Here is a 22,147-nt window from a genome sequence, read left to right as displayed (position 1 = left end):
AGACGTGGCTACATTGAGCCAGTTATAAAGACGTGGCTACATTGAGCCAGTTATAAAGACGTGGCTACATTGAGCCAGTTATAAAGACTTGGCTACATTGAGCCAGTTATAAAGACGGGGCTACATTGAGCCAGTTATAAAGACGTGGCTACATTGAGCCAGTTATAAAGACGTGGCTACATTGAGCCAGTTATAAAGACGTGGCTACATTGAGCCAGTTATAAAGACGTGGCTACATTGAGCCAGTTATAAAGACGGGGCTACATTGAGCCAGTTATAAAGACGGGGCTACATTGAGCCAGTTATAAAGACTTGGCTACATTGAGCCAGTTATAAAGACGTGGCTACATTGAGCCAGTTATAAAGACGTGGCTACATTGAGCCAGTTATAAAGACGTGGCTACATTGAGCCAGTTATAAAGACGTGGCTACATTGAGCCAGTTATAAAGACGTGGCTACATTGAGCCAGTTATAAAGACGTGGCTACATTGAGCCAGTTATAAAGACGTGGCTACATTGAGCCAGTTATAAAGACGTGGCTACATTGAGCCAGTTATAAAGACGTGGCTACATTGAGCCAGTTATAAAGACGTGGCTACATTGAGCCAGTTATAAAGACGTGGCTACATTGAGCCAGTTATAAAGACGTGGCTACATTGAGCCAGTTATAAAGACGTGGCTACATTGAGCCAGTTATAAAGACGTGGCTACATTGAGCCAGTTATAAAGACGTGGCTACATTGAGCCAGTTATAAAGACGTGGCTACATTGAGCCAGTTATAAAGACGTGGCTACATTGAGCCAGTTATAAAGACGTGGCTACATTGAGCCAGTTATAAAGACGTGGCTACATTGAGCCAGTTATAAAGACGTGGCTACATTGAGCCAGTTATAAAGACGTGGCTACATTGAGCCAGTTATAAAGACGTGGCTACATTGAGCCAGTTATAAAGACGTGGCTACATTGAGCCAGTTATAAAGACGTGGCTACATTGAGCCAGTTATAAAGACGTGGCTACATTGAGCCAGTTATAAAGACTTGGCTACATTGAGCCAGTTATAAAGATTTGGCTACATTGAGCCAGTTATAAAGACGTGGCTACATTGAGCCAGTTATAAAGACGTGGCTACATTGAGCCAGTTATAAAGATTTGGCTACATTGAGCCAGTTATAAAGACGTGGCTACATTGAGCCAGTTATAAAGACTTGGCTACATTGAGCCAGTTATAAAGACTTGGCTACATTGAGCCAGTTATAAAGACTTGGCTACATTGAGCCAGTTATAAAGACTTGGCTACATTGAGCCAGTTATAAAGACTTGGCTACATTGAGCCAGTTATAAAGACGTGGCTACATTGAGCCAGTTATAAAGACGTGGCTACATTGAGCCAGTTATAAAGACGTGGCTACATTGAGCCAGTTATAAAGACGTGGCTACATTGAGCCAGTTATAAAGACGGGGCTACATTGAGCCAGTTATAAAGACTTGGCTACATTGAGCCAGTTATAAAGATTTGGCTACATTGAGCCATTTATAAAGACGTGGCTACATTGAGCCATTTATAAAGACTTGGCTACATTGAGCCAGTTATAAAGACTTGGCTACATTGAGCCAGTTATAAAGACTTGGCTACATTGAGCCAGTTATAAAGACGTGGCTACATTGAGCCAGTTATAAAGACGGGGCTACATTGAGCCAGTTATAAAGACTTGGCTACATTGAGCCAGTTATAAAGACTTGGCTACATTGAGCCAGTTATAAAGACTTGGCTACATTGAGCCAGTTATAAAGATTTGGCTACATTGAGCCAGTTATAAAGACGTGGCTACATTGAGCCAGTTATAAAGACGTGGCTACATTGAGCCAGTTATAAAGACGGGGCTACATTGAGACAGTTATAAAGACTTGGCTACATTGAGCCAGTTATAAAGACGTGGCTACATTGAGCCAGTTATAAAGATGTGGCTACATTGAGCCAGTTATAAAGATGTGGCTACATTGAGCCAGTTATAAAGACTTGGCTACATTGAGCCAGTTATAAAGACTTGGCTACATTGAGCCAGTTATAAAGACGTGGCTACATTGAGCCAGTTATAAAGACTTGGCTACATTGAGCCAGTTCAGGAGCTCTCAGTATGTGTTCCATACAGCATGATACAGGGGTTCCTGGTCTGTTAACAGTTACAGGGAGACACAGTTTGCTCTAACACAGCACTGTGCAGTACAAATGGGGAGAAATTAAACGTGTGTGGGTGTGTGTGCGTCCATGGTCTATGAGTAAGAGGAATGATACACACCACTGTAAGCTGTCCTAGCAGGCAGACATTTACACCACATTATGCCTCTCTCTACAGTAACTAGCCTAACCACGAAGGCTAGCCTAACCTAGTCAAAGAAAGTCACTAACCATTGTCTACTGTTTCTTTATGTGCCCCGTCAGGTCGTGACAAAACTAAAATTGTGCTTTCAACAGGCCATGCTATGCCAGACAAACATGCCACACAGAAATGCCCTCCACTCAGCCCTCACACAGCATGCAGACCACAGACACCAAATAAAATCAATGTTAACTTGCTAAAGGCCAGGGAACTCAAAAAGAACTCAACAGAGTAGCAAAACATGAGTCAGTCAGTTTTTCCCTATACTCCATGCCTCCATCAGAAGCTGGGCAGCTGGCTGACTCCGGACACCATCAGTAAGGCTAAATGGGAGAAATGTGGTGGCTGGATTTCTTTGGAGCCGGTTCACTGAATAAACTGTTGTCCAGAGGAAAGAATAACATTTGAAGAAAAATAGAAGCACGTGTCTCTAACATTGTGGTCAAAGAGGGGTATTGTACCACTGGCATCTGTTCCCATGAGATTTTTTATCAAAGTAGGCTATAGGATAGCCTGTCCTGGTAGCCTAGATTCCCCCACAGCACATGGCAGAGGAAAGCCCCCATGAATATGATCACATTGCATGCTATAAAGATGTACTGCACGAGTCACAACTATTCTAAATAAAAATGTAGGCTTCGCAGACCCAGATCAAGTCTATTCCTGGACTTCGAAGCCCTTTGAATAAGAATTCTCCAATGAGCAGGCTTTGTAGTCCAGAAGTAATCTTAATCTAGGTCTGGGAAACCGTCTCTAAAGGTTTAAGGCCTAAAAACAAAGGTGGGTGTAACAGTGGCTTGTCTCGTACCCTCCAATGCTACCGACATAACACCGGAAGTGTATGTTTTCCCTGGCCAGCGGCCACAGTAACACAAGAGGGGTTTGGTAGCTAGGAAACCTGAGCGTTGTGGCGTGTGGAGGGAGCGGGTTGGAGCAGAGGTCGGAGCCTGGATTAGCGTAACCTTTCTAGGGTATGCTGCTCCGTACGGCGGGGCTCTGGGGCTCCCAGTCTGGTGCTACCAGTCACCACCTTCGGCCTACAGCCGCTCCCCTGTACATCTCTCATTCTTTACTTAACTTTTATTTAACTAGGAAAGTCAGTTAAGAACAAACTCTTATTTACAATGACGGCCTACCAAAAGGCAAAAGGCCTCCTGCGGGGACGGGGGCTGGGATTAAGATAAAAAATAAGTAACAAAAAAATAAAAAACAACAAAACACACATCACGACAAGAGAGACAACACTACATAAAGAGAGACCTGAGACAACACAGCATGGTAGCAACACAACACTACATAAAGAGAGACCTAACACAACAACATAGCATGGTAGCAACACAACACTACATAAAGAGACACCTAAGACAACAACACAGCATGGTAGCAACACAACACTACATAAAGAGAGACCTAAGACAACAACACAGCATGGTAGCAACACGGCACTACATAAAGAGAGACCTAAGACAACAACACAGCATGGCAGCAACACAACACTACATAAAGAGAGACCTAAGACAACAACACAGCATGGTAGCAACTAGAGGTCGACCGATTATGATTTTTCAATGCCGATACCGATTATTGGAGGACAAAAAAAGCCGATACCGATTAATTGGCCGATTTATTTAAAAAAAAAGATATATATATATATAATACACACACATTTTTGTAATGACAATTGCAACAATACTGAATGAACAATGAACACTTTTATTTTAACTTAATATAATACATAAATACACACACACGCACACAGCTCTTAAGTGACAATGATACTGAAGAGTCTGCTTAGGAGACAAATACTCTCAACTGTTTGAATAAAAATAGAGTTTAAGTTACCTGTGATGAATGTTGAAAACAAAAACTTTAATTTCTATATGCAGGAAATCCTGACAGTCATTGATTGATTGTTTTTTATAAGATAAGTTTAATGCTCGCTAGCAACTTACCTTAGCTTACTGCATTCGCTAACAGGCAGGCTCCTCGTGGAGTGCAATGTAATCAATGCAAGATTGAATCCCCCGAGCTGACAAGGTTAAAAATCTGTCGTTCTGCCCCTAAACGAGGCAGAACGTTCCTAGGCCGTCATTGAAAATAAGAATGTGTTCTTAACTGACTTGCCTAGTTAAATAAAGATTAAATAGAGGTGTAAAAATAAAAAAAAATAAAAAAAATACCGATTTCCGATTGTTATGAAAACTTGAAATCGGCCGTCGTTTTTGTTTTTGTTTTGTAGTTTTCTATTCAATGCCATTACAGTATCTATTGACTTAGGACTCAAATTGCAGTTCCTATGCCTTCCACTAGATGTCAACAGTCTTTAGAAATTGTTTCAGGCTTATATTCTGAAAAATGAGGAAGTAAGAGCAGTCGGAATGAGTGGACCCTAAAGTGTCACAGAGCTTTTTCATGCGCACGACCGAGAGTACCTTTCTTGTTTACCTTTTATATTGACGACGTTATTGTCCGGTTGAAATATTATCGATTATTTAGGCTAAAAACAACCTGAGGATTGAATATAAACATTGTTTGACATGTTTCTATGAACTTTACGGATACAATTTTGATTTTTTTGTCTGTCTGTTTTGACTGCGTTTGAGCCTGTGAATTACTGAAGAAAACGCGTGAACAAAACGGAGGTTTTTGGATATAAAGAGACTTTATCGAACAAAAGGAACATTTATTGAGTAAATGAATGTCTGCTGAGTGCAACCATATGAAGTTCATCAAAGGTAAGGGATTCATTTTATCTCTATTTCTGACTTGTGTAACTCTTCTATTTGGCTGGTTACTGTTTGTAATGATTTGTCTGCTGGGCTATGTTCTCAAATAATCGTAAGGTATGCTTTCGCCGTAAAGCATTTTTTTAATCTGACACCGTGGTTGGATTCACAAGAAGTTCATCTTTAAACCTATGTAAAATATGTTTTGTTTTCTGAATTTTTATAATGAGTATTTCTGTATTTGAATTTGGCGCCCTGCAGTTTCACTGGCTGTTGAAGAGGTGGGACGCTACCGTCTCACGTACCCTAGAGAAGTTAAATAAAGGACACACCTTGGCTGCCTTCCAAGCAATGGGAACCTCCCCAGAGAGTACAGGTTAAAAAGGTCAGAGATAGGCTTGGTGATGATAGGGGCAGCAACCTTAAAGAAGAAAGTGTCTAAACCATCGGACCCAGATGTTTTTTTGGGGTCCAGTTTAAGGAGCTCCTATAGCACCTCAGACTCCGTGTCCGCCTGCAGGGAGAAACTTTGTAACGGGGCAGGGGAAAGAGGGAGGAGCATCGGGGCTAGTCGCATTAGAAGAGGTGGGAGATGAGGACGCATGAGTCAAATAGGAATCATGACTTAAGTGGTGATTAAAGAGCTCAGCCATGTGCGCCTTGTCAGTAACAACCACATCAACATTAAGGGACATGGGCAGCTGTGAGGAGGGTTTATTCTCCAAGTCTTTAACCGAGAGAACTGCTCCTTAAAGTAACTAACTTTGGCCTTCCGGATAGCCTGAGTGCACTTATTTCTAATTTGCCTGAACGAGATCCAGTCAGCCTGAGTATGCGTGTGCTGAGCCATAAAGCCTTTCTTAGCCCCACTAAATGTCATATCAACCTGAATACCGGTATGTGAATATGTATGTCTATAGTTAGCCCTGAGGTGGGATGGACTAGCCTGGTTACATATCTCTTTGTGCAGTATAGCCAACTACAATGGTCATTTTCATGCCCATTGTCTATACAGCAAACAAATCTGGGATCAAGATATAGGGAGGGACTGGGAGGGATTCGGGGGGAGGGCTCCCCAGTCTGTCTGAGGCTCAGACTCGGAGCCCCCCGCCCCATGCCATGCCTCTGTTTCCTCCACCACCAGCCACTGAACACTGACAGCCACCCAGCAGACAGACGCCAGGACCATCTGTTCAGCAGAACACCTCCCAGACACAGCTTCTCTGACTGGAGACTAGGGTTGTCATGATACCAGTACTACGATACCACATTTTCCTTGGTAAAAAAAACAAAAACAGGAAGCAGACTAAAAACTCTATGGTTGTTTAAAAAAAGGTTTTATTTTCTACTATAGGACTGTTATGTCATAAGAAATTATGTCTGCTTCATTTTTTGTTTCCTTGCCACGATACTTCTGAGTATCGCAATACTGGTATCATGGTGACAACCCTAGCGGAGACACTTCCAGGACCTTCTTCTACAGCAGACAGGAGAGATCACCCCACAGTCACAGCACTCACTACATCCAACAGTGGAAGCCTACTCTAGTCCTAAAGGACTAATCATTTTATTAATAGCGCTAGGGACCAGAGCACACAAACAAGGCTGAGACTTCATCTGCTGCACACATTGGGAGAGCAGAGAAGGGAAACTTTAACCCGCTCTTTCTGATAGAAGTCAGTGCGTCACGACGATCAAGAGCTTCTGGTTACGCCGATTTCCAGATAAAAAGTATGTGTGTGTGTGTGTGTGAGAGACGTGCGCATGTGCTTCCCCCCAGGCACCAATAACCTTATGTTACACTGTTGTGCTACTTCAGACAGCGCCATTATGTCTCTGTGGCTCATTAAATGTTTCAGCCCATGTGGGTCTAAAGAAGTGACTTGTGAAGCTTTCCCAGAACCTACAATTTGAAAGCATTGGAGTCAAACCTACAGACACAGTTATACCGGTATAACCTACAGAATATTATACTAGTGCACCCCTGATAGGTGCAGACTAAGTGCAGGGTAGTTCCCCTGTTCCAATTCAACTAGGCTACATAATTGTAACTCCGGAGCTCTGGATATCCGACTGCAAGCTCAAATTTGAGGAATGCTTGCCCAACTGTCCAAGACATTGCATAACCACTTCCTTCATAAAATACTGGAACGAACAGTGTCTTAATGCTCTTATCGGGATCAAACAGGCTACTGAACATTTTGTTCATTTATCACTAATCCTATAAAGGTCCCATAAAGGTTCCTATCTGTACCTTTCATGTACTCTACCTTGACCTAGTAACACTAATGACTCTGATGAGTGTGTATTCTTTCTAAATGCTGACTAGAGCTAAAGATGAGTTGTGATTAGTGTTGCAAAATATCTCCCTTGGTTATTCAGATATCCTGGTTGGAGGATTCCCTCCCTGCTTATTCCCTCCTGATTCTGGGAATCCTCCAACCAACATTTCTGGGAAAGTTTGTGGAACTTTTCAACTCTATCTGTGATTGAGAGGGCAGGTACAGGAAGTGACATACCTGAAGATGGGTGTGTGTCCTGGTTTGGGTTTGTTCCATGTGAAATGTGAGGGCACTGAGAGAAACTGTTCCCCTGGCCCGTCCTTCTTCAGGGAGTGCAGGGTGTCTTCCGAGGGAGAGTCCATGAGGGGGGAACCGTTCCCAGAGTCGTCCAGGCCTAGGTCCCCCTTCCCCCCCATGGAGCATGTCCGGTCCTGGGAAGTCTTCCTAGTCTTGGAGGGGATGTCTGCCTCGGAAGGGCAGCACTGGAACATGCCCATGGAGGCGCTTCCTATCCAGGTGTCCTCTGTCACGCTGCCCCTTGGGGACGGCTCGGGGGTGGGGATCGGGGAGTGGTGTGGGGACACGGAGCCCACCGGGTAGCAGATGTCTGCGCTGGAGTGGCGTCTCTTCCCGCAGGGTGAGGTGGGGCGTGAGGAGGGGCGGGACGGAGGCCGGGGGCTCAGCCAGTTCTCGTCGGTGACGGAGGTGCGTGGGGAGTGGCAGGGGGAGACTCGGGGGGACAGGGAGTGGGAGGAGTGGGAGTGGTGAAAGACAGGGTGGTGGTGCTGATGCCCAGCCCACAGACCCTCCTCCAGGACCCCAGGGTGAGGGGAGCAGCCAGGGGAGGTGCGGGGAGACCCCAGGGTAAACCTTGCGGCCGCTTCGTTCAGCTCAGAGTCCACATCATCGTACACGTGGGAGAAGGACTCGCAGGACGAGGCGTCTGAGAACCAGCTCCTGGAGGACAGGGAGCTGCAGGGGGACGGGCTGAGAGTTGAGTCCCGGTATGAGTGGTCTAAGGGCAGGTACAGGTGGTCCCTGGACAGGGGGCGGTCCCCATGGTGGTAGTCCCCATCATTACCTCTAAGATTGTCCTCGTTAGCGTCCATCTCCTGCTGACAGCTGGGGGAGATAGACGTGATCTGGATGCTAGGACACTCAAAGGCTTTGGGAGGCCCCCCACCCCCACCTGCAGGGCTGGATTTGTTTTTATTGACATTGTCCTGGACCTCATAGTTGGGGTCGTACACCTTGTGGGACTGCAGGCGCTGATGGGGGGAGGAGCTGATGACTTGGGAGTGGGAGTGAGACTGCATGCTGCCATTGCGTGACTGGCCCATAGACTGGTTGTTGACCACGGACTGCTGGCCCACATTGAGGATGTAGAACGACGTATTGTCGTCAGGCTCCAGATCTGAAGAGGGAATGATGGAGAAAAAGGACCATAAGTCACCATCACAATAACCGCTCTATGGGCCATACAATACCTATTTGTATTATATGAGAAGGATGCTAATACTTGTAATCTGGCAATGCCTTTGAACTGAATTTATTTCAACAGAACATTACTTTTACCCCTATTCCTGTGAGATCTGAGCCACTGCACCGCCAGGGGAGTGATAAGGAAAGACCCAGGCAAACAGCTCCACTATCTCCCTGACTAACACCTTTATTGGTGCTTTATTGCTGTGGTTTTCATTATGTTAGCCTTGAACAGGAATTGGCTTGACACACACATAGGAGGAGTTACTTTGCTTCGCTGCAAACAAGGATAGTCCTCAACTACAACAGTAGGTACATTATGGTCTACTGATAGGCAACCTCCATTCCAGACATAGTCCTACATTCCAGAGGGGCGGGGGGACGATAGAGGTGTGTGTGTGTGTGTGTGTGTGTGTGTGTGTGTGTGTGTGTGTGTGTGTGTGTGTGTGTGTGTGTGTGTGTGTGTGTGTGTGTGTTTAGACGGGCAGAAAGAAAACGGGCATGTTTCCAAGAGGGATAACCGATGAGCATCGCTCCTCAGGAAACAAATTCACACAACGGTGCATGCTCTCTCCTGTCATCACGGCAGCACCAGCACTCTAATAATACACATCGGCCCTGCCTCAGTGATGGTCTGGCCACACACAGGCACAAAGACAGGCACACACACACAGGCACAAAGACAGGCACGCACACACAGGCACAAATACAAACACACACACACAGGCACAAAGACAAACACACAAAGGATAGGTGGCTCACAGACAACAACCTATTGTACACCAACACCACTCTATTTGTAGTTATTGATAAACTGGCTGGACCTAACTGGGACACAAACACAGGACAGCGTCACTACACGCCCCTGGACTGATCCCGAGAAATACACCATGTCGCGTTCTATTCGATAGTTCTGTTCAATTTTAGGACTTCGTACAAAGATGAAGAGAATTTGCAATATTGAACCTATGTAACTTTGTGAAAATACAGTTCACTTTTAACTACTGTTGCAGCAGTAGTGTAAATCACTTAACATAGTTGTGCTGTGCTCTCCTGTAAAGTACAAATAACCTAACCAAAGGTGCACATAATCATGATATTTACACCCCCAGTTCATGTCATAGGCAATGGGGGTTTGAAATTGCTGTCCGATTACAAAACACTTTCTGCAAAAAAGCTTGTTCTTCAAAACAAAACACTTTGAAAGGATCATGAGAAGAGACACAAATCCTGTGCGTCAACACATTTAGGAAACCACAGTCTTCTAAAGCTAAAGATGAATGGATATATCAGCATCAGAGTATAAAAAGGGACATTTTAGGAGGAGCAGCCTACTCAATTCTCTCTCTCCCACTCCCCCATCCTACTCACTCACTCACTCACTCACTCACTCACTCACTCACTCACTCACTCACTCACTCACTCACTCACTCACTCACTCACTCACTCAATTCATAGCTGCTCCACACTGGCCCTGCCTGCCTGTCAGTGTCACAAGACTGCTGTATCCTGTGACGACAGAGGAAGACAGCATCTGACTGACGGAGGGATAGACGGAGTGTATGTGGTGTGTGTGTGTGTTAGTGTGTGTGTGTGTGTGTGTGTGTGTGTGGAGGACAACAGAGCGGGTCAACAGCCTGCTGCACTGTGCCGCCTCGACCCTCCCCCCCGAGCCCTCAGAGGAAGGACAAGACAACACACTAACAAAGGCATGGCGTACAGTATGTGGGAGGATACACTAACTAAAGCACTGCTATCGGGTTGGATAGTCATACACTGTAGGCCTAGCTCTCCATAGCATCTGGAAAAACACACACATTTACTTTGTGTTGTTCCTTTACTTTCAGTCAAGTTTAAAAAAAATGTATCATTCAAAAGTAGTGTGGCACGGTATACTGAAACGTTTGTACTTTTCCGATACTAGAAGCTGAAAAACGATTTGGTACGAGAATTAATATGACTTTTGGTACTTCTGTCAAATGTTTCTCACGGCGTCTACTGATTGAGAGAGGATCAAGTCTATCAGGGCAGTCCCCTTATAGCACAAGAGTACGCTGCCTCTAGACTAGCTCTAGACTAGCCTGTGCTGAGGAACTCACTGGGAGTCTGGGCTGCATCACTACTTGCGCTGCACAGAAGTTAACACGCTTAAACGGCATGTAGAAATGTTGATTACTGTTCGCTAAACAATGTCCAAGTGCTACATAAAATACAACACTTTACAATGCAAAAAGATAACGTTACCGGTAACTTCCAGCTTTGTAGGCAAACTTTCCTTGCTAGCTTACAGCTGAAGCTAACATCAATTCACTACCCTAGTACCTTGTTTGTGATTACATGCAGTATACAAACCATAACGCAAAATATTGCAGATTTCAAAGCTTATTGTCACCAAAACACTTAATCTCCCCGCCTCAGTTTCTCCCAGGCAAGATAATTTTTGCTCGAGCATGCATGCATGTCTCTGTCTGTCTGTCTGTCTGTCTGTCTGTCTGTCTGTCTGTCTGTCTGTCTGTCTGTCTGTCTGTCTGTCTGTCTGTCTGTCTGTCTGTCTGTCTGTCTGTCTCTGTGTGTGTGTGTGTGTGTGTGTGAATGACATCATGGGTCTTAAAGAGACAGCACAGACTTTTATCAAAGAAGAGATTGCTTCTTCTATGCACATTTTGTTGATCAGTACAATAAAATAAGTCCCAAATGGAAGGGAAACATATTGTTTTGATATCTGCAGTCCCATGAAATCAGTCAAAACAAGCTCAATAACTAAAGGCATGCACACATCCTAATGAATATGATTTCACCTGTATTGTAAATAGGCCTAGGATAAATCTTGATTACCCAGTTTATCAATAGACTAGAGATTTTCCATTCAAATAAATTATTACCATTATGTTGTCATGTAGTTAGTTATTTTTTTTACCAAAGCCAAATTGATTGTATAACTGACAAATTGATTGTATAACTGATAATTTGATTGTATAACTGACTCATTAATGCATTCATTCAGAAATGTAATGACATCAAGTGCCATTCTGTGACTTTGGCTAATACGCCTTCTTTTTCCCCCTTGGTGTCGTTTTGGTATTGAGATGGTATCAAGTATTGTGATAGTAAACTGGTTTTGGTATTGTGATGGTATCAAGTATTGTGATAGTAAACTGGTTTTGGTATCAAAATCTAAATACTGGTATCGTGACAACACCCTTCAAAAGGCACAGGATTGGACAGTCCTGGTAGTTTCCCACGCAATTCAATAAATGTAGCCAATTCAATATATTCTCAACAGTAGAAATTGATTTAGACAAACCTGTAATGGCTAATACTTTGTGAATCACATTGCATTAAAGAAATCCATTGGGAGGTAAAAATTGAAAGTGGAAAACGATTCAGTTTACACGAGTCAGAAGTAAGCACTCAAAATACATCTGCCTGGATATTTAAAGTGCAAAGAAGCCAATATTCATTGCCAAATGCATACATATTAAGAAGGGGTTACTTTTAAGGCAGGCATTTTCAATTGCATATTAATTAACAAGAGCGGGTCCACAAATACACCTCAGTTATTAAAGATCTATTGAATATTCTCTGTTTCCAAGAGCCTGCTGGAAAGAGAGAAAAAACTATCTGCTGACTGTGTTGTACGTGTGTGTGTGTGTGTGTGTGTGTATATGTGTGTGTGTGTATATATGTGTGTGTGTGTGTGTGTGTGTATGTGTGTGTGTGTGTGTGTGTGTGTGTGTATGTATGTGTGTGTGTGTGTGTGTGTATGTATGTGTGTATGTATGTGTGAGCCACCTGTTGTGTTGTAAATGTACATCTCCCCCTCATTTAAATGCTGTTCTAAATTATTGAGGTGGCATGGCCAGCCATCAATTAATACTCAACCCTACCACACTGCAGGCTGCCAGCTCAGTTCATTAACATCACTCACTCAATGATGAGAGACAAGACAGAGAGACAGAGAGACAGACAGAAATGGTCATCTCCCTGTCTTGTCTGTGACCACTGACAGAGATACAGCTAGAACAGAGTCAGACATAACACATGAGTTAATTAACAAAGGAAGCAGTGAAGCCATCTGATCTCAATCCAATTTGCCCAGCAGTGGGACATTAAAGATCTTCTGGTTCTTATGAAGGGCTCTTTGTTTTATTCTATCAAGAACTGTCTACAAAATAATGTACCACAATAACCGACAGATAGGGCTCTTCCCACTCTATCTACATTTCTAACAGATATGTTCATCTCTGTCACATGAAACTGTTCACATGTGAAGTGCCCTTTTGACAGTGGTGTTTTCCTGCTGATTGCATTATGAAATGAACATTCACGTGTAGCCTACTGCCTTGTGCGCATGGCTGCACTTATAATGTGAAGAAATAATAGTTTATTAACATTTTAAGATAAATGTTCTGATCTGTTGCATCAGACTCATTGCATTTGAATGTTGTTGTATTTATGTAGCATACTGGTTGTATGAATGTGGGATCTATCGTCCCACAACTGTCCCAGAGTCGGTTTGGAACAGGCTATTTCTTTCTCCACAAGCTGACCAATAGAATAGGTAACCTAAACTTTTCTACTATAGAAGATTGACATTGGCTAGTGATTTTGCTGTTTGTTACTCGTCTTGTTGGCTGAGGAAAAGTAAATGTTGACAGTTATTCTAACATGTTCAAAGTGCACATCAGAATTCGTTAAGAAGGACCACATCATTGCATCATCGACTTGCATGTTCTGTTAATTTGAATGACCATATTCTAAATGTGATTTCTGTCATTCTGAGCACCGTGGGTGGACGCCCTAATCAGGTTACCCGCTATTTGCATATGCAGTCTGGTATATTTCTCAAATGCCGGTCAAATGTCCAGCACCACATTTTCCTAACGGAAACACTGGGGCACATTCGCTATAAAAAGCTATATTTTTTGTGACAAAACCATCAGTAGAGTTGAAAATGTGATGGAAACCCATTCGGTACATGAGAATTTAATCTTAAAAGTAATTTTTATTTGCACTAACTACATTATCACTCACAGCCTTTTACCCACAACAAGTAAATTTGATGGAAACATCGCGGGAAAATTTTGGATTTTTGAATGTTCGCATGAAAATCGGTCGCCAATCTGATGAAACAAAGCTACTGTCAAAAGTCTCATCATTGTCCTACTTCCACATTGCATTGGAAAGGCCTGTGAAGTCTAAACTGTACTGTATACAGCATATAGGCTACAGTCTGTATGTGAGTGAAAGTGTGTCTAAATGCTCTGCATGACCAGTCTAAGAGCTCATTAGATGTATGTTTTATGACGTGGAAACCCTCTTGCTCCACAAGCTCCGCCAGCCTCCTCAGATGACTGATCTGAAACCCTCCTGTTATTGCCACGGTTTCATCTCACTGGATGGTCTTCTGGGGGGAGGAGGGAAGGGGAAAGAGGTTTACAGACAGAGAGGGGGAGGGTTGAGAGAAAAAGACAGAAGGGGGAGGGAGAGAAGAAAGGGGGGGGGGGGCTTCTGAGGGGAGGCAAGGGGTAGACATGGGGGAGGGAGGAGTGGACCGGGTGCCCTGCCTCACACCCCTCTCTGAGACCAGATTAGCCCACTGGACCGCCACTGAATACCTGGCGAGGGGGCTCCCCTGGGGCTGTCAGACCCCAACCACCTGCTCTCAGGAGGAGAAGAGGGGGACGGAGGAGGAGAGGGGGAAGGAGGAGAAGAGGAGAGGGGGAAGGAGGAGGAGAGGGGGAAGGAGGAGAAGAGGAAAGGGGGAAGGAGGAGGAGAGGGGGAAGGAGGAGAAGAGGAGAGGGGGAAGGAGGAGGAGAGGGGGGAGAGGGTAGTCGGGGATGCATGTGGATCAGACAGGTCTAAGAAAGCTGGTCAACATGACCACAACCCTCCTGTCCCTGTTTTAGAACCATTATATCAACAAACTATAATTAAAATTCCCTCACACACACACTCCGGCCCACGCACATATGCACGCACGTGCGCGCACACACACACACAAACCCACATGCTCAAAGGTTAAATGAATGCATCTTTGATTTATGACATTGACGGAGCCTCATACGAGATATAAGTCAGTCCTCTGGAAATGGACAAGTTCCTGGTAAGAGATGAGGTCAGATGAGTTGAAAACTCTCCTTTATCTCATCTGAACATCTCATAATCTAACCAGACAATGAATAGAAAGCACAGCTGCTTTACTCTACTCCTGGTCTGGCCTGGCCTGAGGCCCCTGCTCCTCTCCTCTCTTCTCCACTCCTGACAGGCTGCAAGAGGATTGCGTCATACACAACTAAAGTGCCCCAACATCAGACTGCCGATCTGGTTAAATAAAGAGCCCTAAGAGGCTTTGCTGTTCCTAAGCTAATAATAGCTGGAAATCGCCTGGCAGTGGAGTTAAAGAGAAGTTTTGCTATAGGTGATGTAGGATAGGCTTCTGCGTGACACACCCCAGGGTCATCCATGTTGCATTCTCCACCATCCCCAGGCAAACTGACGGGCAGCCCCAGCTGAGGCCTCCGAGGTGGTCTCGACCTGCCTCAGACATCACCTTCTCTCTGGAGCCCTGGGGATTCTCACTGGTCTGGCCGCCCACGCCTCTTCTCCTCTCCTTCGTACCGGTACAGGCTCTCCTCATGGTCTACCCTGCCCTGGAGTGGGTCAGGGTCATCCGGTCATTATTACTGACACACATCTTGTCCTAAGAAACAGCCTCCGGTTATAGTAAGGGGATCTACCACTCTCTTGTTGCCTCGCTCTACCTCTCTCTCGCTCTCTTTCTCTGGTGACAAATTCATCACCATGATCTGTTCTTTCATTTACCCTGTGCTGCTACACCGGTGCTGTGTGTGCGTGCACTCATGCATGCGCTAGTGCGTACATACACTACCATTCAAAAGTTTGGGGTCACTTAGAAATGTCCTTGTTTTTGAAAGAAAAGCAACATTTTTGTCCATTAAAATAACATCAAATTGATCAGAAATGCAGTGTAGACATTGTTAATGTTGTAAATGACTATTCTAGCTGGAAACGGCTGATTTTTCATGATAAACTTCGATTAGCTAACAACGTGCCATTGGAACACAGGAGTGATGGTTGCTGATAATGGGCCTCTGTACGCCTATGTAGATATTCCATAAAATCAGTTTCCAGCTAGTCATTTACAACATTAACAATGTCTAAACTGTATTTCTGATCAATTTGATGTTATTTTAAAAATGGACAAAAAAAAATGCTTTTCTTTCAAAATCAAGGACATTTCTAAGTGACCCTAAACTTTTGAATGGTAGTGTGCGTGCACTCTACCTGTCCTCCAGAACCACCTGCGCCACACAGGGCTCAGTCAGTGTGCGTGCACTCTACCTGTCCTCCAGAGCCACCTGCGCCACACAGGGCTCAGTCAGTGTGCGTGCACTCTACCTGTCCTCCAGAGCCACCTGCGCCACACAGGGCTCAGTCAGTGTGCGTGCACTCTACCTGTCCTCCAGAGCCACCTGCGCCACACAGGGCTCAGTCAGTGTGCGTGCACTCTACCTGTCCTCCAGAGCCACCTGCGCCACACAGGGCTCAGTCAGTGTGTGTGAGGCCTGGAGGTAACAGTAGTAACCTAACCCTGGATTCCCTTTGTGTATCCAGGCAGGTTGATTAGACACACGTCTCTGTTTAGACCCCCTGCACACTGGGCTTTGTGCAGGGCCTGGCTCTCCTTTCTACTCTCCTCAAGGGCTGCTGACTAACACAGAGCCAGGGGCTGGAACAGTGGGGGACTCATTGACTGAAGCAGGACTTGCATTGAGTACTATTAGCCATCCAACCACCTCTGAAATAACATAAAGAACAGTCCATTTCTAGCTCATCATTTCTGTTACTTACTGTAGTAAAAGGCCATCTATCTACCCTCAACATTTTGCAGCAGCTTTTTAATGATACAATTGTATAACAATTACCGTCTGTAATAGCTCAATTACACATCGTTACACAATTATAACCATTATTCAATGGTTTGGATTTTGGTCAAATAATGCCTTGGATTTGATGCATCATCATTATCAGACAATAGTGACTCCCTGAACAACACATTTAATTACTTCCTTTCTGTTCTGCCTATCCAACAACTGAGCTGCCTGCCTGTCTGGCTGACTGACTGGCTGGCCACCTGCCCCCATTTTTAAAACAGAGGCTGTGACGCACACGGCACGCATACTGTACTGTATATTAGTGTTAGTAGGGCTGGCCTGGCCTACACCTGTGGCCCTCAATGCTGACTAGAGAGGGGTAGGAGTGGGGATGCCTCAAACCTCCCGTTGAACTCTGTAGGTCGGCTACGTGTGTGAGAGAGGGGGAGGGAAAGAGAGAAGGGGAGAGAGACAGAGACAAAAAGAGCAAAGGAGTTATATAGAAATAGAAAATAGCTAAATATTTAGTTTTAAAGATGTTTTATTGTCACATACAACGGATAGGTGCAGTGAAATGTGTTGTTTTACAGGGTCAGCCATATTAGTACAGCTTGAGAGCACATCGACAGAGCGACAGATTTTACTCAAACCAGCGACCTTTTGGCTACTGGCCTAAAGCTCTAACCGCTAGGCTACCTGCCGCTCCATTTAGTGATGATCATAACTTGTGCAGTACAGCTCTAGGTAGGCCTAATCTACCATTTATTTGATAGATGATTTGACTGAATAGTAGCTTAGCACTGGCGGGACTTTGATGTTATTATTACTAGACCTACGCGGAGCATGAAGGATATAATCCATACTTTTGACCACACTGTCGGTCTGAAATAGTATATCCGGCCCCGTCGAGGCCCAATGAACCTGACGGCTGGCTTAGCCAACGCTAACACACGTTTGTTAGATAAATAAAGCTCCCTAATTAAGCATCTCATGCTTAATGATAACATTATAGGATAAACATTGAGAGTGGCCTAGTGGCCACCTGAATTAAAAAGCCCCCAGTGCAATAGGTTCACAGACAAAGGCTATTCATATAGCCTACTATAGCATTTAAACTCATTTTAGTTTATTTATTTAATCAGTTAATATTAGTCGCATAAGACAGGGAATTCCATTTTGCAGAAATTTTATGTTACATTTTTATATAGGCCTAGGTACTTATTTTTTTCACATCACATATATTTATTCAGTTGCCTATGTACCAATAGGCTTCATACAGTCAACCCAGGCTGCATCAATTGGTTAACAGTGGTCAGGCAATATGAGCGGTGACCCCTAGCTACAGTACATTAGATGATTGTCCTTTGAGCCGCGAACGCAGTAGTGACAATAACACAGCCCAGCAGCCTGCAATAACCCAGGGCAGATAGATAACATCAGTGGCTACTGCTCTGCTCACAGCACAACCTAGCCAGGGTGACATTTAAACAATATGCTTGTCCGCGCTGACTGTGCATACGCCTGATCCAGAGAAAGAGAGGGAGGGGGGAAAGACGGGGGGAGAGCTAGGGAGAGGGAGGAGTGAAAGCAAGGGAGACAGAGCAGAGAAATACAGAAATCTGCGTTGACATTTGCAAACTGTGAGTCTGGTAAAGAGCAGAGACTGAACTAAATAGGTATATGATCTAACTGCCAAAATACAGTGTAAAAGGATGGGGTGGCCCCAGAATGTGTGCACACTAGAGGTCGACCGATTAATCGGAATGGCCAATTAATTAGGGCCGATTTCAAGTTTTTTTTTACACCTTTATTTAATCTTTATTTAACTGGGCAAGTCAGTTAAGAACACATTCTTATTTTCAATGACGGCCTAGGAACAGTGGGTTAACTGCCTCGTTCAGGGGCAGAATGACAGATTTTTACCTTGTCAGCTTGGGGGATTCAATCTTGCAACCTTACAGTTAACTAGTCCAACGCTCTAACGGACCTGATTACATTGCAATCCACGAGGAGCCTGCCTGTTACGCGAATGCAGTAGAAGCCAAGGTAAGTTGCTAGCTAGCATTAAACTAATCTTATAAAAAACAATCGGGGTCAATCAATCATAATCACTAGTTAACTACACATGGTTGATGATATTACTAGTTTATCTAGCGTGTCATGTGTTGCATATAATTGATGCGGTGCGTATCGTTGCTCCAATGTGTACCTAACCATAAACATCAATGCCTTTCTTAAAATCAATACACAGAAGTATATATTTTTAAACCTGCATATTTAGCTAAAAGAAATCCAGGTTAGCAGGCAATATTAACCAGGTGAAATTGTGTCACTTCTCTTGCGTTCATTGCACGCAGAGTCAGTGTATATGCAACAGTTTGGGCCGCCTAATTTGCCAGAATTTTACGTAATTATTACATAACATTGAAGGTTGTGCAACAGGAATATTTAGACTTATGGATGCCACCCATTAGATAAAATACGGAACGGTTCCGTATTTCACTGAAAGAATAAACGTCTTGTTTTCGAGATGATAGTTTCCGGATTCAACCATATTAATGACCTAATGCTCGTATTTCTGTGTGTTATTATGTTATAACTAAGTCTATGATTTGATAGAGCAGTCTGACTGAGCGGTGGTAGGCAGCAGCAGGCTCGTAAGCATTCATTCAAACAGCACTTTCCTGCGTTTTGCCAGAAGCTCTTCGCTGTGCTTCAAGCCTATCAACTCCCGAGATTAGGCTGGTGTAACCGATGTGAAATGGCTAGCTAGTTAGCGGGGTGCGCGCTAATAGCGTTTCAAACGTCACTCGCTCTGAGACTTGGAGTAGTTATTCCCCTTGCTCTGCATGGGTAACGCTGCTTCGAGGGTGGCTGTTGTCGTTGTGTTCCTGGTTCGAGCCCAGGTAGGAGCAAGGAGAGGGATGGAAGCTATACTGTTACACTGGCAATACTAAAGTGCCTATAAGAACATCCAATAGTCAAAGGTTAATGAAATACAAATGGTATAGAGAGAAATAGTCCTATAATTCCTATAATAACTACAACCTAAAACTTCTTACCTGGGAATATTGAAGACTCATGTTAAAAGAAACCACCAGCTTTCATATGTTCTCATGTTAGCTTTCTTACATGGCACATATTGCACTTTTACTTTCTTCTCCAACACTTTGTTTTTGCATTATTTAAACCAAATTGAGCATGTTTCATTATTTATTTGAGGCTAAATTGATTTTATTGATGTATTATATTAAGTTAAAATAAGTGTTCATTCAGTATTGTTGTAATTGTCATTATTACAATTAAATATATTTTTAAAAATCGGCCGATTAATCGGTATCGGCTTTTTTGGGTCCTCCAATAATCGGTATCGGTATCGGCGTTGAAAAATCATAATCGGTCGACCTCTAGTGCACACACCTCTTAGTGCTAAGTAATCACACTGAATTTCAACTACAATATTTGTTTGTCTCCTATAAATAAAACTCAACGCACAGTCAGTTGGAAAACAACTTGAAGGTGGACCTGAGTAGATGAAGACGAAGGCCTACTGCATTTGGAGTCCTTCACTAACTCAGCATCCCTTAGGGTCTCTGGGCTGAGACAATATTTAACAGACTCATATCATAATATGTATTATTTATCATACAGTATAATAGGAATATAATTTGTAATATCATCATAATAATGTATGTAACATCCTTCTCCTCCACTCCCCTCTCCTCCCCAGTCACAGTCCCTAGTGATAATGTCCCTCCTCTCAGGTTAATTACACAACTGTAACAGCAGCAGTAAGCTGCTGGCTCTTAGAGTAAATTGTGCAACCATGGAGTGGAGAAGGAAGAGGTGGACCTTCGGGACCGTAAGAAGGAAGTGCAGTGTCCCTGGGTGGAGATATGGCCGTGCTGCCTCTGTCTGGGGGCTTGTGAAGTGGAAGGGAACCCTTGCACACTCACCGAGATCTTTCTCTGCACACTCACAAGGCCATGTTAAATACCAGAGGGTAGATAGACAAACTGACATTTATATTTCACATTAGCTTCGTCAAGGCTATTTTAATTTAATTACCAAAGGCCCCCTCTCCACTAGACACTACACAGACAGTTGTAGCAGGCTTGCATCATCATGTTACGCAAATTACCTCCACTGAAATGTAGGCCTAAATAGCATGGTTTTCCCCAACCAATCACAAAGTGTTACTCACCAACAGGCTACCGACATCAAACCATATTGAAATAAGTTGAAAGGTCATAAATTGTTCACAAGCCCAAACTTTCCCACATTTTGTGAAAAACAAAACTTTCATAAAAAATATTTTGTTAACTTCGGCGGTCCTTCGTGGGAAAATTGTCATCAAACTTTGTCATCAAAGTCTGGCATTCTCTGGATTTATGGGAACTCTGAAAAAAACAAGGTCAAATCATGATGACGTCAGTGATCTTCAGGTCAGAGCTCTAGAAAGAGGCCCGAGTTCGGGACATTCAATTCCGAGTTGGATGACGGTTCAAAACCTATTTTCCCAGTTGGACCTCGTTTTTTTCCCAGAGTTCCTAGTTGTCTTGAACTCACTGAAAACAGATTTCCCAGTTCTGAGTTCCCAGTTGTTTTGAGCGCGACAGAAGTCATGCTGGATTGACACCATAGCCAATGGTTGAATATTTATCCTTTTAATCTTGGAAAAAGAGACCCTTAAACCCAGACCACACACCCACTCCACTGAAGAGCAGGCTAGTGGTTGCTTTGCAATGCTTGTAGTTAGGCACTAATTCCTTCCAAAACACTCATTGTTGAATTTGCGATTTCCAACTTGCCGTGTAATGTTTATGTCCAATGGCCGATGAGCACAGATACATTTGAACTATAATTTCTCTTCATTATTTATCTTCATATGACAAGGATTAAAAAGGATTTGCCAGTAGATTGTTGACTTGATTCATGATGATGTCTGCCAGCTTGCTAGCTAAGATTTTCAAAGTATGATGTTGACAGTCCAATCAAAGCTGTTGTAGATATAACGTGACTTGACATCATTTTATCTGTGGCAAATGACCTTGAGCCTTCTTGGATAGGCACTCTAATATAACTCTATGGCAGCACCCAAAGGGCTTGAATTTTCAAGCTCTACCCTTAGATTTGGCGGTGATGTAGTGTCCCCATGAGTGACAGAACACTGAGCCAATCACGGCGCAACTAGAGAACATTACCAACCCCTACGCTCCGTATATGTTCCGCTGGCTGCCCCACCACCAAAGAAAGCACTGAGCTAGGCTGAAACACCTGTATTTTGGAGCTGCCTTACTCAAGAAAGCAAAAACGAGACCAAGTTTGAATGCGGCTTTATTAACTCAATTTATTTTTATATATTGTTTTACATTGT

The 22,147-nt window shown here is 43.7% G+C and overlaps 1 protein-coding gene across 3 annotated transcripts in view; it reads right to left on the bottom strand.

Moving 5' to 3' along the window:
• The window catches only part of LOC120048266 (nuclear factor of activated T-cells, cytoplasmic 3-like), a 98,450-nt gene that overhangs the window by 68,466 nt on the left and 7,837 nt on the right, over nt 1–22,147 (bottom strand). For all 3 annotated transcript variants that reach the window (XM_038994129.1, XM_038994113.1, XM_038994122.1), the window contains exon 2: nt 7,627–8,803. In XM_038994129.1, the coding sequence (XP_038850057.1) occupies nt 7,627–8,803 (1,177 nt within the window). The remainder of the gene's footprint in view (nt 1–7,626; nt 8,804–22,147) is intronic.

Source organism: Salvelinus namaycush, chromosome 1 (assembly GCF_016432855.1).
Source record: "Salvelinus namaycush isolate Seneca chromosome 1, SaNama_1.0, whole genome shotgun sequence".
Classification (NCBI taxonomy): Eukaryota; Metazoa; Chordata; class Actinopteri; order Salmoniformes; family Salmonidae; genus Salvelinus; species Salvelinus namaycush.
The sequence above is the reverse complement of the archived record's forward strand: the minus strand, read 5'-3'. Positions and strand labels throughout refer to the sequence as shown.